At 36.2% G+C, this 18,399-nt stretch overlaps 1 protein-coding gene across 12 annotated transcripts in view; it reads left to right on the top strand.

Moving 5' to 3' along the window:
* SBF2 (SET binding factor 2) overlaps nucleotides 1–18,399 on the top strand; it is a 265,873-nt gene that overhangs the window by 240,661 nt on the left and 6,813 nt on the right. For all 12 annotated transcript variants that reach the window (XM_082059563.1, XM_082059564.1, XM_082059561.1 and 9 more), the window contains 5 exons: nucleotides 893–1,078; nucleotides 7,586–7,712; nucleotides 8,694–8,821; nucleotides 10,674–10,907; nucleotides 17,358–17,462. In XM_082059563.1, coding sequence (XP_081915689.1) covers nucleotides 893–1,078; nucleotides 7,586–7,712; nucleotides 8,694–8,821; nucleotides 10,674–10,907; nucleotides 17,358–17,462 — 780 coding nt within the window. The remainder of the gene's footprint in view (nucleotides 1–892; nucleotides 1,079–7,585; nucleotides 7,713–8,693; nucleotides 8,822–10,673; nucleotides 10,908–17,357; nucleotides 17,463–18,399) is intronic.

Genomic DNA, 18,399 nt, shown 5'->3' with positions numbered 1-18,399 from the left:
TACACTTTAAACACAGGAGGGAAGGAGGGGAAGGAAGAGGAAGGAGAGGAATTCTTTCTCTTGCCATTCACTTTCCATAAATGAAGTTAGAAGACCACACACAGGGAGAAAACTAAATTTGTGCCAAAGTGACTGTAACACCTGCTGCAAGAGCAGATCACCAGAACAGATAACTCTGTGAAACAAACTATAAATTAGGTGAATTAAGACCTTCTGCCTCATTTGATGAATGCATTGTGTCCATGTAGTTGCTTCATAATGCAGAAAATAAACACAGTCATTCTAGTAAATTCATGTGCAGCCAGCATCTTGATACCAGGTAAACAAATCCACAAAAGAATGTTAACATAATTACTGGAATCATTATTAAACAATGAAGAATAGAGAAGAGGACACACATTGCTGCAACTACATTTTAAAGTCTCCTGAGATGCTGTCTATAAAACAAGCTGAAGTTGGCTAGTGAGCGCTATGACATGGCAACACTGCAGAAACTCTAAAGTCACTCTCAGGACCAATTTTTTGCTGGGGTAGCTGATGCTATTTTAGACATGCTTATTATCCTTATTTTATTAGTAAAAGTGGTTTTATTTCAAATGCAATTTAAATGTAGTAAGCATTACAATGACTTCCAAAGTCTGTAGTTGCTCAGGTTTAACTTTTGCAGATATCAAAAGTCTCAATGTAATTGAAACTTTTTCATGTGAGATGTTATTTGGTTTATTTCATAAAAATACTCAATGTATGTGGTAAAATACTTCTAACTGTATTTATATGAAGGCTTTTGTCTCCTCGAACTACAAACAGATTATGCAATATTTATATTAATTGACTAAAGTGTTCTTCTAATTTCTGTCACTCTTAACACAATATGTCTTGTCTTGTGATCTAGGTAGTATCTTTGGTGCAGTTACTCAGTGATCCCTTCTATAGGACACTTGAAGGCTTCCGAATGCTGGTGGAAAAAGAATGGCTCTCTTTTGGTCATAAATTCAGTCAACGTAGTAATTTGACTCTCAATTGTCAGGGTAGTGGATTTGCTCCTGTTTTCTTACAGTTCTTAGACTGCGTGCATCAGGTAAGTCAATATCTAATTCTAGTTTACAAGAAGAATTCATTAATAAGTGTGTAGATGCCACTATTTCAGATGTTATAGACAGTGGTTTGAGGGAACATGTAGTAACATCCTTCTCTAGGTTTTACTAAAGTGAATGGATTTCACCTCAAGAAGAGCTGAAATGGTTGCCTAGAGGAGACTGAGCATACACACAAAACAAAGAGGGATGGCTGGCATTATGGCTCTTTTAAGGTCACTTATGAAGAGATTTCAAACAGAAGTTCTTTAAGCTTAAGACTGGCTCTTGGAAGTCTGAAGTACCTTTGTTCAGGAGAAGAAATTGATTGATTGTTAGTGCAGCTGGGGCTGTTTACCCTGGAGAAAAGGAGATTGAGGGGAGACCTTATCGCTGTCTACAACTACCTGAAAGGAGGTTGTAGCATGGAGGGTGTTGGTCTCTTCTCCCAAGTAACAAGTGATAGAACAAGAGGAAATGGCCTCAAGTTGCGCCAGGGGAGGTTTAGATTGGATATTAGAAAAAAATTCTTCATGGAAAGGGTTGTCAGGCATTGGAACAGGCTGCCCAGGGAAGTGGTGGAGTCACCATCCCTGGCGTTGTTTAAAAGGTGTTTAGACGAGGTTCTTAGGGACATGGTTTAGTGCTAGAGTTAGGTTAGGTCATGGTTATGGTTGTACTCACTGATCCTGAGGGTCTCTTCCAACTCAAATGATTCTATGTTTCTATGAAAACAGGAGCTTGCATGGTTCCTGTTGTACATATGTATTTCTTTTCCCACTTCTCATTTTCCTCACTGAAAAAAGCTGAAAATACTCCTGGACGTTATTAACCTCTATTAAAATTTATGGATGACTGTCTCATGGAATATGACTCTTCAAGGACCAGCCTTCTTCCTGGGAACATTCATAGTGAATACTTGCATGAAGTAGACCCTGGAAGAGGAGTCAGCAGGTAGACTTACTTTCCTACCTGAAGCAAAGTCCACACATTAAATAACTTACTAAACCAATGAACAACCATCTTTAGATAGCTATGGGTGATTGATAATGAATCAGCTTACAAGAAGATGAGTAAAGACTTACTGAAGAACATGTTGCACAAAAGAAAAACATTGTATCCAAGTGTTAAATACTGACAGCCATCATTATTGCTGTCTTGCAAGTTAATAAATCCTACACTGGGAATTCGGTTCAATTCCTACAGCTTTTCCCATTAGAAAACCTTAGAAGTATCTGTCACATCTCCTGTTTCATCAATCTATTTCCCAATGGCTGTTGTACTCAGATTAGTTTCAATTTGAAATGGGGAGATTTCTCTAAAGAGAATCAGTATTGCATTTTTCATTCAAACAAGTTAGTCTGCCCAGTTGTCACCCTAACTATTCCTTACAACAGCTTAAGGTTATTTCTCCTTTTCTGAAGTAGAAAAAACAAATTCTTGGTTGCAATGTCTACAACAGGACAGAGCAGCCATGTCTTCCAATACTGAAACCCATCAGCTTGGTGGTTCATTCAGTTATGTGTGTAAATCATTCGTCTGGAGCTGTATTCTCTCAGCTGTCAGGCGTGTTTTGCAAGCTTTAATAAGCTGACTGGATAGCACTGTCTATTAGTAGAATGGAATAGATGGAATAAACCTACATTTGATTTCTAGCAGGAGAGTAGTTTTGAAGTTAATACCTCCAGTATCTCCCATTTACCATTTGTTGATGCAGGTTTGGTGCTTGTTTACTAGATTTTTCTTGAAATAATTTAACCCAGAAGTCCTACAGTTATGTACCAAATGCTCACGAGCTCTTAAAAGTATCTGAACCAGTGATTCGTCATTCAGTTTAAGACCATGGGGGTCATCAGTGTACAGTGGGGTCATCAACTCAACTGGACTAAACCTAGTCCAAAGTAAAACAACAAATGTTGTTGTCCCGTGCCAGCTGCAGGGACCTCAGCACCAGCTGCTGCAAGCTGTTTGTTTGTCTCCTCCTTTTGCTCTGAATTACTTGCCGTTGTAGACGTAGCCTACATCCTGTTTCTGACCCTGAAACACTTTGCTCCAGTTTTACTGTAATAAATCTTAGAAAGCTGGCGTAAAGAAAAGCAAGGAAATTATCCACGCATACCTGTACAGTATGTTTTTCTTGAGTGCAGAGGTCACAGAAACACTGGAAATAAATGGGTTATCCAGAACAAAGATGAAAATTAAATCCAAGGATTTGGGTTTATTGTGATAAAATAGAATGTACTGTGTTTTCTTCACTGCAAAATTCTTGATTTCTCTTTAAGTTATGTTTAACGCAATCTGCAGTTCTAAGAACATGGAATGGTGGATTATAATCATTCTGGCTTTAAAAGTTGGAATGTAATGTAGAGTAGGATAAATCCCTGCTATTAACAACTGTCAGATAAGATTCAGATAAGATTTTGATTCAAGCTGCAAGGTGTGCAAAACATTACTGCTATACATATGAATGCGTCAAGGAAATAGAAGAACGTTGCCTTTGTAATTCATCTCAGATAACAGCTTTGATGCACGTCACTAGGTATCTGACTCTATCTTTAAGATGCAATATAGTGTATACAAGTTATTAACATCTACATTTTACAGAAATATCTGTATTTTCTGGCTCTTGGTCTTAAGCTGTGTCCACGTGCCCTGGCTGCAGCTGTATCAGCAGAGAGATGACCTTCTGCAGGCATCTAGAGCTATTCAGCACTTCTCTGGTGGAGATAACACCCATCCAGCCTGTTAGCTGGACCTGCCTGACTTCTCCAATCAAAATGGTAGAAAAACTTGGTAGAAGGGACCATCTTATTTTGATGGGTGTAGATTTAGAATCAGTTCAGCAGGTCAATCTGAAGGAGGCAGTAACTTCTCATGAGGAAAGAAAGGGCTGTCTACGCGTTATAGTATTTTCAGCCAGTGTTTACTTCAGCCAAGGAAAGACATGGGAACACAGCTTTACTGCATAATCAGTGTAATATAGGTAATATAGATTTGTAGATTTATTAGAAAAAAATCTTTAAATGACTTACAATTGTGTTTAGAATGCAACTCTGAATTAAGTTTTCTAGAAACAGACTTACAAAGGTTAGTCTTCTAACTCATGATAGCATAGTATTGACTTACCAAATTCTAACAGTATGGTTGTAAACTCTATGGAAATTACTTTTGAAGTCAGAGTGGTTGAAGTTTGCTAGGAATTTTCTATGCAAAATAAATTTACATAACATTTATATTGAGCATTTCTGTTATGTTTCATTGGTTTCTGTCAAACTCGTTAGACAACTACAGAATCCAATTAGCCTGCAACTTGACCTTGAAGTGTAATGTATTATGATCAGTTTTTAAAAATTGCCTATTCACTGGGAATAAACATTTGGTTCTTTCAAAATATTTTTAACCATTATGGTCTCAACATACTAAGGGCAGTAAATAGTCACCATAGAAACAGTATGTGCATTAAATGTCATGGGTTAAACTAAAGATACAGAGAAAACAAATGAAGCAGGAATTCCTAAATTAGAACTGCATCATCTTGTAAAAAGTCATTGTTTATGCCAATATCTCCAGGTGTCAGCTGAATTATTAATGCAAAATCATTCCTTTACAATAGCAGCATCTGGCAGATACTGTCTCTGCTTCTAAGAAGACTGAGTTTATGAAAGTGATGTCAGTGCAGAAAGTTTTTCCTATTTTTCTTCTATTTTGTAATCTATTAAATATAATTAAAACAGAATGATTTTCTGGAACTGACTTGTTTTAAGCTCAATAAGGAGCACCCTGTGGAAGAGGAGGTGAGTGCACCACTCCCATGGTAGATGTATTCAGTCATTCCATTGTTTGCAGGAGTAGCCTCTTAGTGATTACTAGCACAGGACTTTCGGGGTACCATATTTCTTATTTAATCTAATTAAATATATATGTATAATGGGATTACAAAACCAAAATATATTGGAAAACTAAGGAAAGCTAATGGAAGTATTGGAAAACTAAGGAAGGTTGATAGAAGTGTAAGATTATAAAATACATTTAGGAGATAGTTAATTTGGAACATGGTGATTTGAAAAAGAATTCTAAAATACTGAGTTTCTCTAGTCATAATATTAGAAACACTATCAGTTTACTCAGGTTTTAAATGTTCATATATTGTGGAGATTAAGCATTTTAAAAGATGTTGCAGTTGTAATTTTCAAAGATACCCCGTCCTTGTAGATTTATCTTTCTAGGTGTGGTATGTGTTTAAATCATAAAGTATAAAACATCACTTCTAATTTACATGTAAATTTTTAGTATATCTCTTAAAATCAATTAATTAACTGGAATGGCACCAAAGAGTTATCAGAAAGAAACCAGTTGTATTTAACCTCAACCTAAGTGGTTACGTTGCCTGTAGTAATAAAAATCTTCCTTTTATGTTTATTTGTAATTGCTTAAATGAATACAAGTATTTTCTCTGATGTTAAATTTCTAATTTAGCCCTTCAGATGATGGAACTATATTTTATCAAGAGCTTTTTTCCCTGATAGCTCAGCCATGTTTTAAATTTTGTAGACTGCACTGCAGCTGAACAAATCATCATTAACTAGTCACTTCACCTGGCTGTGGCATCTTTCCCATCTCCAAGTGTGCTGAAATCAGCCACAGCCATTAAAACACAGACAATAACAATAGATACAATATTCATCTTTATCAAATAAATGTTTTAGATCATAGTTGTTTTCAATTAGAAAGTAAGTTATAATAATATAACTTTACTTACTTGTAGTTCCAGAAATGGGATCACTCACAATACCTAGATCAATGACAGGATTTTGGTTAGCAGCTTATTCTTCTAAGTCTTCAAATGCATTAAAATAATTATTGGACCATACGTAGAAATTAGGACCCTGTATAAGTTATGTCAAATAGCAGAATGTATCCTTTCCTTCTTGCAATATATTAAAGTTTTTCCTGTCACAGAAGGTAGAAAATGTATACTGACCTACTTGTATATGTGTGCATATGTGTTTAAATGCACACACATATGCAGAGGTTTTTGGATTTCAGATCAAAAATATATTGTGTCATTTTTGAACAAAATTAGTGTACTATGCTTACATTTTAATCTAATACATGCCAGAAAAAATACTTTCTTTTTTATAAGGAGAACTAAACCCTTACTTTGTCTATGAAGTTGAATTCTTGAATTTATTATAGAAAAAAAATTTGCTGAGCTTTATTCTTACAAAACAGTGCAGGAATGTAGTAATTTGTAGTGGGGGTAAATTAAGTGCAGGCATATTGAATGGAGATATTTTAAAGTATCTTAGGATCATTTTATTTGCCTACTCACAAGCTGATATCAAGATACGATAACAACAGATTCTCTGACTGAAATGCTGTCTATGTGTTATTAGGTCCTTTCAAGGGATTTTCCTGTCACTGTTGTACGTTCTGTAGATAACCGCTCCTTGCTAAATGCATATTTGTTTTCTTTATTTAGCTGGTTGGTTGGTTGTTTTGTCAAGTGGCACATGTGGAACTCTAAACATCAAGGAGCTTCAAGTAGTCTAATACTAGTTTCTATAAGTACTAAAAAAAAAAGTGTTTCTCTCTTGAGGAACTGATAAGCAGAGATTAGAGAGAAAAGATGGAATGGGAGAATGAGAGTGGTGGGAATGGAAAACACAAGACACGGGAAGATTGCAGAACTAAATGTATTTTACAAGTTTGATGGGAAGCCAGGTAAAGCACAGTGGGACATATTGCAAATATGAAATTAAATCAGCAATTTATGTTTTGATTGCACACTGCACTTACTAGTATTTTATTCGACTTGGAAATTTTCAGTTAATTACCATGCTTAATTCAGAAAATAAATATCACAATTCATAAACTTATTTGGAGAGTAAATTTTACATTTGAAATTTACACATGAAATTTCTGTGAGCAATATCTCATCAAGTTTAACTTTAGAATCTTGAATTTTTATGGATATCAAGTACAAATATTATCAATAATTAATGCTAAAAACTTGTGCCATGAACATTAAACTTAATGCTTAGAATCTTACACCAGGCTCTTTCTGATGATGTTCAAGAGGAAGCAATTGTGAAGGGCCAACTGTCTCACATTGGTGACATTCACTGGATTAGATAGATCCCAAGCCTAACTGAGGATAACAATATGCTACATTGTTTTTATTGTTTTAAAAGAATAATGACAAGACACCTCCTCAGCATGGTCTTCCTTTTTTTCATACTGTAATATTTTGGTGCATATTTTAAAATGGACGAAATACATGTAGACTAGCAAGTACTTCAGAAATTCTGTTTCAATAATGGTACCTTTAAAACACTTTTAGACAAAATGTAGAAGGTTTTGTATGTACAGAGAAGACAGTTGTTTATGGAGGTATTTGTTGTCAGCATTCACAGGGGAGTTATTTTGCTGTCATATTTCACGTTGTTACTTATTACATATGTGTTTGTATCATACATCAATACCTTCTTCTTTCCCTTTTTATTTTTTAGATTCATAACCAATACCCAACAGAGTTTGAGTTCAATCAATATTATCTGAAGTTTCTGGCTTTTCATCACATATCAAATCGATTTAAAACATTTCTTCTGGACTCAGACTATGAAAGACTAGAACATGGTATGTGTGATGTTTATTTACTGCATATTGGTTTTGTAGTCGTTGGTATTTTTCTCGTCAATATTCGGTTTACAAAAATTTGCGTAGTTGCGGATGATCCAGTAACTGCACGGTGATGATGTAATGAATTCCATTTCAGGAATTTAAAGGAAAGTAGAAGTGAAGAACATGTAGAATTTTCTGAATGAAGAATTCCTTAGCCATGCCACTGATGAGACTAAGAGAAAGTGGAAGGAATTAGTGCCATGCTTCAGGGGTTTTTAGCAATTTATCCATGTGATTCAGTTTCCCCTACTAAACACCTTATTTTAACAGAAAGAACTTGGGAATCTTTCAGAGAGTGTATGAGGTTTCAGGAAAGGAAAACCTTTCTAGCTATTATCTCTCCTTTCTCTCTCTTGAATTCTCTCCAGTGTTTCTCTTCTTTTCTACATCCTTTTAATTATGTCTATTGTGTGCAACCTTACTGGTTCCAAGGCCTTATCTACCCTCAGAACCCTCTTAATAAAACTTCACAACCACAGTTGTTCTTAGAACTTTTTCACTGCGCAAAACACTTAAGTGCTCTGAATTTCACTGCTTTGTGGGGTGTTTCTCATGCCATATGGTCAATTTCAATGCTTTTCTTGAAAAACTGTAATAGCATGCAACAGACTAGGTGGTCTGCTGAGTCAGCATAGCTGCGGGCAGAAAGGGACGTTCATTGATACATTCAAGTATTTCAGTGAATTTCAAAATAGGTTTATAAATATCATGCTACTGAATTTTTTTTTTCATACAAAATTGATATTCTACCAATTTGTGGCACAGTGGCAGTTGCAAAGCACAGCAGTTGTTTCATCAAATACATTCTCTTGTTGCAATGACATTTGATAGTAGATTTTACTGAACATTTAGTCTGTGAAATTTCTTTTGGCTATGCTTTAGAGTTTGTTATGTATTACCATAAAGCTGTCTTTTTGCTGCTATTATTTTCCCTAGGGACATTGTTCGAAGATAAAGGAGATAAACATGCCAAAAAAGGAATTTGTATTTGGGAATGTATTGAAAAGATGCACAAAAGGAGCCCTATTTTCTTCAATTACCTCTATGCCCCTGCTGAAATAGAGGTATGATTTTGAAAAAAAAAAAATAAATACAGGTGTTTCGTTATTCCCTGAGTACTTTTTGATACCCTGCTAATACTTGCTCTCAAATGAATTAAGCATTTGGTAGACAACTTTGACCCTCCTTGTCTCACAGGCTTATATTCTCAGTCACCTTAGTTATGTAAATGTTACTTAGAGTGCCAAATTCTGGAACATGTATTTATGCATCCCACTGAGGTAAATGAGGATCTTTGTTTGATTTCATTTAATTATATGTATGATTACAAAAAGTGATCTTAAAGTTTGGACAGATTGTTTAAAAAAGATATTGTGTACTGCAAACCACACTTATGGGGTAATTAGAATTGTAATGGGATACTGTTTCATAACAATCTGATTGAAACACTTTATCTATATCACTGTCTCGTGATAATGCATGTCCACTAGATTGGACTTTGTCTTGAATAATTCTGTAGAATTTACAGTGCACTCACCATTATACCATTCTGCAGTAGCCAGGGAAGAAGCAGTCAAGATATCTCAGGAACTGCAAGAAAAGGGTGCTGTTCTTGTTGGAGTTCTGGAGACAAGGCTGTTTTAAGATGTTCCTGCCATCCACTGCCCCACAGATGTTCATTCCTGTGCTGCTCTCTCCTGTTTTGGCAGTGAGCTTCGCCCTGATAAATCATTTGTTTGCATGACCATCCACTGCTGGTGACCAGAAAGTCTCCACTGTCTCAGAGGCCGTGGCACCACTGATATTTTGGTTGTGTTTCTTAGTTTTCCTTTTTCCTTAAGCTGTTTTACCACATTGTGTCTTAGCATACATAGTACCTTGCACTCAAACCTGCTATATAAACTGACCTTATTTAAAAAAGAAAATGCTTTAAGGTAATTTGATTCTGCATCAGATCACAGTGTGGACCCTTTCAACCTCTCCACACCCCCTATATGCACACACGCTCACCTAATAAAATGGTGGTGCAAGCAGAAGGAGGGAGAACACAAGCGGATGACATTCAGTGGATAGAAAGTGCTTCAGCTGTCTTTGTTTTAGAGAAAAGTCTGTTTTCTTTGTAGAACTGATTAATTTGGAGCTTTACAGGGTGCTTGTTCACTGTATGTTCTATCCACTTTGCTGTAGGGAGTAGCCTGATCAGTAAGCAATCAGGAGTAGCTTTCAATATTATGGCAGTGTTTCTTTCTCTTGTTTAGAAGAAACTATTTTTCCTGATATGAAATGGTATCATAGTAGCAGAATTAATCATAATAGCAGAATTAGTCATCATGCGTCACTCTTCAGACTTCAGAATTTCCTGTTCACCTGAGCCAGTAATTCCCTTCAAGTCAGGTGCCTGCAAACTGAAAGTCTTGCCTTATTTTTTTAAAGAAAAAAAAAACACAACTACTCTGAAAGATCTACAGTCCCTGGCTGTCTACCTTATATTACTGTGGTTTCTCCAAGTGGCATGTCCACCAACGTTATACATCTTGTCTCTTTTCTCTGATGGGTCTTGGATTTTCTGCTGAGGAAAACTGAAGGGTGGTTGCTGTTGAGTGCCTTTTGAATCTTTAACAGGAGGCACAAAGACTGTGAGGGTACCAACTGTATATGCTGAATAAGAGTTCTTGGTAGGTGCCTGGTTTAATAGAAGGATAAAAATGAGCAGCAAATTCCCAAAACTAGCATTAGTTTTAGGTTTTGATCTGAGTTCTTTCTGTGGAAATTATCAAATTGCTGCACTACCCACCCAATGCAATATACTGTTCAGTTTAGAATGATCTAGAAAATAGAAGTATTGTGTAAGTATATGTAAGTCTGAAACTCAAATAATTCATTTCTGTCATTATAATAAAACTTTGTTTCAAATAGGCACTGAAACCAAATGTAAATATGTCCAGCCTCAAAAAGTGGGATTATTATGTAGAAGAGATTCTGGCTATGGGTCCTTCCTATGACTGGACGATGGTAACTGCAAAATGCAGTGTCTCAGAGGAAACAGACCAAACGGATGGTTCTCTCTCTCAGACTAAGAGGAAAATAGTATGGCCATGTTATGATGATGTTAAAAAAATACAACCTGATGCCATCAGCAGCCTTTTAAATGTAAGTACATGTGCTACACAGAACATTAAGTTCCCTTATGCTCATGAAATTCAAATTTACTTTTGAATTAAGGTATTGTCTTCTAGATATATTGTTTTGAAAATGATCGTGATAGATGTCAAAACAGGTATCTAGTAAAACTAATTGGTTGATCTTGAGAAGTAATCGTTCGTCTGGGAATCAGTCAGGCTTCCTGCAAGGTTTATGTTGTTCTGAATGAACACTTTTCTGGGAGTACACTTTAACCATAGATAAAAACTATGAGAAAACCAGACAGTGATTCATTTTTTTCACTGTCTTTTTTAAATAATAAGGTAGGTAGCATAATACATTTTTAGGTTACCTTTTATAAGAAATGCAGGAGCTATTATTTTAGTTTGGGTGAATGTTGAATGTCATTTTCTCTTTATACTCAGTTTAAAGTAGGTGTACAGTAACATGTCAAAGACCCAGACTTCCAGACAGATCAGAAAACATAATCTGACACTTGTTGATTTTAAAAAGTGGGAGACAGATACACAAACGTAAACTGAACATCTTGGCCTAAATTTCTAAAAAAACCTTTCCATGTTTGTTCTTAGTTTGTGCATGTTTACTAGGATCTGCATTGTAAATTTAGATTCTTTAGAATATTTTGGTACTTGAAGTAGATGCTTGATTTTTGGCTCTTTCTTGTTTGGGCTCATGTAGGCTGCCTAGGTTTTGTCCTTCCTTTATTAGAAGATGAAAAAGAATCTAATTATCATGATAATTGATGTAGTTATTTAAAAGGTGTAACATCTATATTTTCTTAAATGTTTGTTGTTTGATTATAATTAACTAACAGTTCTAATATTTGGATTATAATCTTAATTGATAGTGCAGGAAAATGACAAGGGCTGGAGCTATTGTTTCAAGCCACGTGCATATTCAGATAGACATCACTATGTACAGTTTTTTATTTCTAAAACTATTTGCAGACTTTACCTGATATTAAAGCTGGGATTATGAAGCCTAATATTGCAGTGCTTGGAAAACTGGGATATGTTGTGGGTCCCTGAACTTCCCTGAATCACAGATGATTTTTTACAAAGCCGTAAGCAGGAAGTTTCTGAATGGATTTGAGTCCTTGAGAATAGACTTGCTCTTGCTAGAGAGTTAGCTTTATTCTGACACATTCCTCAGATTTCTTTTGGTCCATTCCAATCATAATTGATCAAACATAGGAGCAATAGTTGTAAAACTCCCCTTGAATCCAAATGAGATAGCCAGAACTTCTTAGAGCTTATAATTTCACAAATGCAAGAGAAGACCAGTCTCTCAGCAGTGGTCATATCAGGGATTCTTTAGCAAAAACATGGAGAGCTTTTCTATCAGGTAACTAGAGGCCAGAAGTACAGCAGGAATATAGAACAATGTTGTTCTGCATTTCTTCCTGGGGTTGATGCCAAACTCTCCATATCCACAACTGTGAGAAACTGCCATATAACAGGAAAATTAGCCATATTATATTCCAAAGATATGTGGGTCAGGTTTTATAGAGTTTAAATGTTATTTGTGAATTAGATTATAGTAAGAAAAGATAGCAATGGAGAGGAACATTTGGAAATCTTTGAAGAGGTTGTATAAAGGTTACAAAAATATCCTTCTAAGTTTAAAAAGCAAAGTGAACTTTCTTTTAAAACAAATTGTTAATTTAGGGCTATGGCTGATGTAGGAGAAAGACCTCTCTTTAATCATAAATCCGTTGAGAATGTGTTGGTATCCAAAAAATGTTTGAACTGAGACCATATTTAGCAATGGTAAATTATTAGGGATGATTGATTCTCCCTTAGTTTATAATGATAAGCCCAAATTTGTTTGTTCTAAAGATATTTTTCAATTGAAAACTAGATAGTGCTCTTCAGGATGTAAAGCTGAAACAGAGAAGTTATTGAGTATCTTAATTCAGAATTTTCCTTGGTAGATCGTGGTGCTCTTCTATTAAGAGCAAAAGGTGTAATTTTTTTAGCAGTAAGTGTTCTGATGTGTTCTGGGTACATAACAATCCACCTCTAACCAGATGTGTGTGTTGGCTCTATGGTTTCCATAAATCCTTATGTTTATGAGTTTTAGCAAGTTAACCAGTCTGCACATTTTTGTCCTAAATGAAGCCTTTTAAAGATTGCAGATGATAAAATGCATTTTAAAATGCAGATTTCTGTATAAAGTTTCTCAATTCACTTTTACCACATCAGAGGCACCCAATAAATACGAGCTAGGCTGTTGAAATCTTAATTTCTCAAAAAGGTACGTTGGAGACATAAATGTTCAAAAGCAGATCCAAACAGAGATGCTTCCCTTTGAGACCATTTTCGGTGGCCTTTCTGCATGATAGAAATCAGAAACAAGGATAGTAAGAGTGACTACCCATTCATTTTTTAATGAAAATGAAAGGTAATTGTGAAACATTACACTTATGCCTCTATTTTCTCTTTTAGTGATTAGTTACAAATAGGTTTAAAATAATTTCTTTATTTTAAAAAGGTAGGTTTCTCCATAAACCTCAAAACCAACTAATTTGACAGGAACTTTGACGTTCCTGCTATTTCTTTTTTTGTAAGTACTTGCTTTCCTTGCTTGTAAAATTCAGTCAGATTCTGCCACAGTGTAGCACATTCAAGAGCCATGTTTTCAGTTCTGCCTGAAGTTCTGGGTTAAATGTTTCCCGTAAAGACTGGCTCTTCAAGTGCTCCTTTGACCATGAGTATGTTGTGGCACATTATAAATGAGCTAATTTATCTGACTGACGTTCAACAAAGAGAAGGGCTGAGTCCTGCACCTGGGGAGGAACAACCCCATGCACCAGTGTATGCTGGGGGAACCCAGCTGGAAAACAACCTTGCAGTAAAGGCCCTGGGAGTCCTGGGGAACAACAAGCTGACTGTGATCCAGCAACATGCACTTTCAGCAATGACAGCTAGTGATATCCTGGATTGGATTAGGAGCATGGCCTGCAGGTTGAGGTCTCCTTTCCCTCATTCAGCCCCCATAAGGTCAATCCTGGAGTGCTGTGCCCAGTTCTGGGCTCCCAGGTACATGAGAAAGATGGGGCTACTGGAGAGAGTCCAGCAAATGGCCACAAAGATGAATAAGGGACTTGAGCATCTCTCATATGAGGAAGGGCTGAGAGAGCTGGGACTGTTTAGCCTGCAGAAGAGAAGACTCAGCCAGGGAATCTTATCAGTGTATAAAGATATCTGAAGAGAAGGTGTAAAGAAAATTGAGCTAACCTCTATTTGGTGGTGCTCTGTGACAGGACCAGAGGCCACAGGCACAAACTGAAACACAGGAGGTTTCATCTGAACATCAGGAAACACTTTTCCACTCTGAGGGTGACCAAGCATTGGCAAAGGTTTCCCAGAGAGGTTAAGGAGTCTCTATCCTTGGAGAAATTCAGAAGCCATCTGGACACAGTCCTGGATAACTGGCTGTAGGTGACCCTGCTTCAGGGAGCAGATGAGCTCCAGAGGTCACTTCCAGCCTCATCTGTGATAAATGTCTGGTTGATGGTTGTATTAGAGGTAGTAATGTACCAACGTTTTAATGAAAATGCAAGTCAAATCCTGAGGGCAGACACATCTCCACTGTCCCCACTAATTTGCTAATGTTCCTAAAAAGGTATTCAGTCCCCATAGTTCATTGGGAGTGGCTCAGATTTCATACTTTTAAGAAATGAGAGAGGTGAACCTGCGTGTCCTGTTCTTACAAGTAAGAAGTTCCATCACTCAGCGTAGATGATGATTGCTCAGAGAGAGGTTGGCAGACTCAGAGGTGCCAGTTCAGGATGCCAGTCACCCAAATGAACTCTGACATAAATGTATGCTATAAAGAACTAAAGCTATATAAAAGGATCAATGCATAACTAGCAGAATAATAAAAATAACACTTCTGTTTGTGAGCTGTTTTATAACTTTTGGTTATGTGCCAAAAAGACTGATCCATCAAAGTGGACCCTGAACCAAAAAGTTTAATCCAAAAAATAAGTAAGTAGTCACGTATAACTATTCGCACACACAAGTCTGAACACTTGACAGAGGTGACTCAGCATCTTTCCTTTTGTAGTCAAAGTCTCAGAAACCTTCTAGCCCAGAAGTTGAAGAGAAAATACTGGCAAGGGAGGATTTCCATTACAGGGTGATCTGTCACAGTGAAAACGGTTCACTGGCATAGCGCTTTGTCCAGATTGTTTTGCGTGTGCCCAAACACGTTTTGGATACAAAGCAGGTGATCAGTCTTTACAGTTCTGGAGTGAATGCAGAAGTAACTCCTGTCTATACCATTCAAATATTACAAAGCAGATTACTTAGCAGAAGGATCTTTTGAAAGGCAGAGTTAATTGCAGTGTTAATTGATTGCAATTACTAATTTCAAGAAATGGATATTCATATGATTTGTATTTATTATAACCCTTCTATTTATACGTATTGACTGCTGCTCCCATAAGTCTAGGCAACAGGAGATGAAGCAGAAAGATAAAGTTAAGGAATTTTTCTTTCAAGGAAATGCAACTATTCCTCGTCCATTCTGCACATGGAAGTAAAAAAAAATCTGACATTTTCAGCAAAATTTAAAACTGAAGGAGCAAGAGTAAATCTTAGGGATTTATTGCCATGTAAGTTTTTTTTACATGGGGTTTATTAAAGAAGAATTTATTCCTAACATTTCAAGTTATATATAGGATGTTGTTGAAACTTTTTCATTTTAAGTTCTGGAAGCACTGCTCATTGTGAGGCCAAAAGAGAAGGAATGTGACCCAGTTGCTAAGTAACAAGTTTCAGTTACTTCCAGATTCTGCAAAGAAAGACTCCTACTCAGAAGTCAAGACTACAGCAGAAAGAAAATGATCAGATTAAAGCCTGTCTAACTTTTAGCACTAAAGAGCTTGCATCCTTTTGCAGCAATTTGGAAAGCCTTTTACATAGAAAGTCTGTGGTAAATTGATTCAGTCATATGTATCCCATCAGGAAGTGTTTTACACTCAGCACTTTGAAAAAGGAACAAGTAATCTAGAGAAAGCTTTAGTCTGGCTTGTGTTCACCATGCCATATTTTTATCTCTACCTATGAAGATACTCCAAACAAAACTATTCTGGTTTTATTTCTTGTCAGAAAGAGAGTCCCATAATATTTAATGTACATGTGGCTTTCAACTACCTTCAGTATGTAAAACTTCTGGTTTGATTCTTGCGGTTGAGCCAGATTTCTTGTATTTAGTTTTACTTTAGAGTTTGCTAATTTACCTTCAGCAAGGAAGAGTTTGTAGAAACATTGTGTTCCCATTGCACTGTCAGATAGTGGCTTTTTTGTTTTCATTTCAGAGTTCAAAATTTAGTTCAGGAGTTAATTTCCTGATCAAACTGTTTTCTTACCTTAAAAATACAATCATTTTCTGTAAGTATTTCAATCAATAACAATTTCCTGAAGAAATTGTCAATCTAAAAGACCAATAGGAGTTGGAGGATGTTATGAAATCCACTTTAATCATTTGGTCTAGTAGAAGTAAATAAAGTCAGAGACTTACTGTCTCTACTCAGAAAATGAATGTCTTGGGTTTTAGTTGGCTTTCATATAACATGGGAGTTTTCTGTCCTATGGCAAGTTTTTGTTCCATCATCAATTCTTAATTGGATTTGGAAAACTGAGTTTTTAGTTTTATTTCATTGAGAATCAGATTTTCATAACAATACAATTGCTGAAAGAAAGGAATATAGGAAAGGAGCATTGTAAGGAGTATGGACCACACATCAAATAATGACAAATGTATCAATGAGTGTTCACAAGTAAACATAAAGTAATGAAATTGCCTCTTTTTGCTTTACTTTGTATGCACTGTTTTATTAACAGGAAATAACCCTAACTGGAGGTTATCAACAAAGGTCGTATTCCCAAGTTCCACAACAAGAACATGTTGTTACAGTTTGGCATCCAAACTGAATAAATCTTTCTGTTTCATTTCCTTTTATTACAGCTTTGTATCACATTTTATAAACCAGGATAAATGTTAATATTGGCAATGTACAGTGTTGGTGTCACAGCACAGAACTTGTACTTTGTAAATATTGTTATAAAATATAGCCTATCCTTATCATTACCATGTTTCTGTTATGGCAGTTGTGTTGAACTTTATGTGTTCAGAAGAACTGGCAGGGAATTGAAAGCATAATGGCTCCTCCAGCCTCTGACATGCAGGAAGAAGGATGTGGCTGATGCTGGATGTGGCTGATGCTGTATTTGGTTGCCTTTGACTCCTGATTCTGGCTGATTTCAATCTATAGCTGGTTTGACAGAGGTTTTTGTACTTCACTAGGCAACATAGCCTTAAAGTTCCCTGTGTAAAAATATTGACTAGAAAATAGCTGTATAAAAATGCTTGCCAGGAAGTGATCAGCTGGAAATGTTTATCCGTAAAAATTCTTGTTGTTTGTTTCAGGAAATTGAAAGGTTGGAAAGTAAATTAAATCAGAGCCCAGAAAGGTGGCAGCTTTTGTGGGAAAGGGTCAAAATGAACCTAAAGGATGATACCAGACAAGACAATGTAAGTAGTAAAAGAGCTCATCAACAGAACAATTCCATTTATTTTAGGCAGGCTACCTAGGGCACTGACAAAATCACTGTACTTCTTGGAGTAAAATACTGCTTTGGAAAAGTTGAATATGTTGTTCTAACCCATGAAACTGGCTCTGTATTTCTGCAAGCAGAAAAATTTATTTAAACTTGTGCTATTTATCTAATTGCTTTTTCCAGGGTAGATTAAGGCATACAGACAAAATGAGCATGAGCAGTTTACTGACACACAAATATATTTCTTTATATGTTCATAAGATTCTTGAAGTATAAAAAAACCCCTCAGTTCCTGAAAGTAGCCAAGCAGACATCACGGAGTTTCAGAGATGAGTAAAAGTATTTCCATGTCTAAATAGAATTTTGGAATTGTAGATTCTAGTAAAGGTAGGAAGTGTTCATGCTTGTGTTTCCAGTTCTTGACCACGGTAAGAATAGCTGACAATATAGATATTTTCTAAGTCATAGGCTGCCTCTTTGCGATCTACATGCACTAGGAAGAGTGTTAGATACAGCTTTTGTGAGCTTTCCCTGTAAACTTGGCACCCTGCGTTCCCAGCTCAGTTTGCCAGCTGCCATGCAATGGCTGGTCTGCGGCACTACTTTGTTATTTGCTCTCAGGAAAGCAATATGCTTTACATCTGTCAGAGTCATTCAAGTTCACTTTATACCCAAGATGAATTCAAGATGAAAAAAGTTTTATCCTAGCAAAGCAGAGGATTTTTTATTGAATTGGAGGCAGAAAAGAAAATGCAAGTATCAGTATACCTGATATCAGTCTCCTGTCTTAGCTGTTATTTAAGGATTCTCAGATAAATGCAACAGCTAAGGGTCAAGCTATCATTTAGATAAGAACAAATTCAGGATCCCTCTTGTTGCAGGTTATTGAGATCATACTAAAATGATTTGGA

The sequence above is a fragment of the Streptopelia decaocto genome, assembly GCF_964273445.1.
Source record: "Streptopelia decaocto genome assembly, chromosome: 7".
NCBI lineage: Eukaryota > Metazoa > Chordata > Aves > Columbiformes > Columbidae > Streptopelia > Streptopelia decaocto.
Note: the sequence above shows the minus strand (reverse complement) of the source record. Positions and strands in the feature narration are given on the sequence as shown.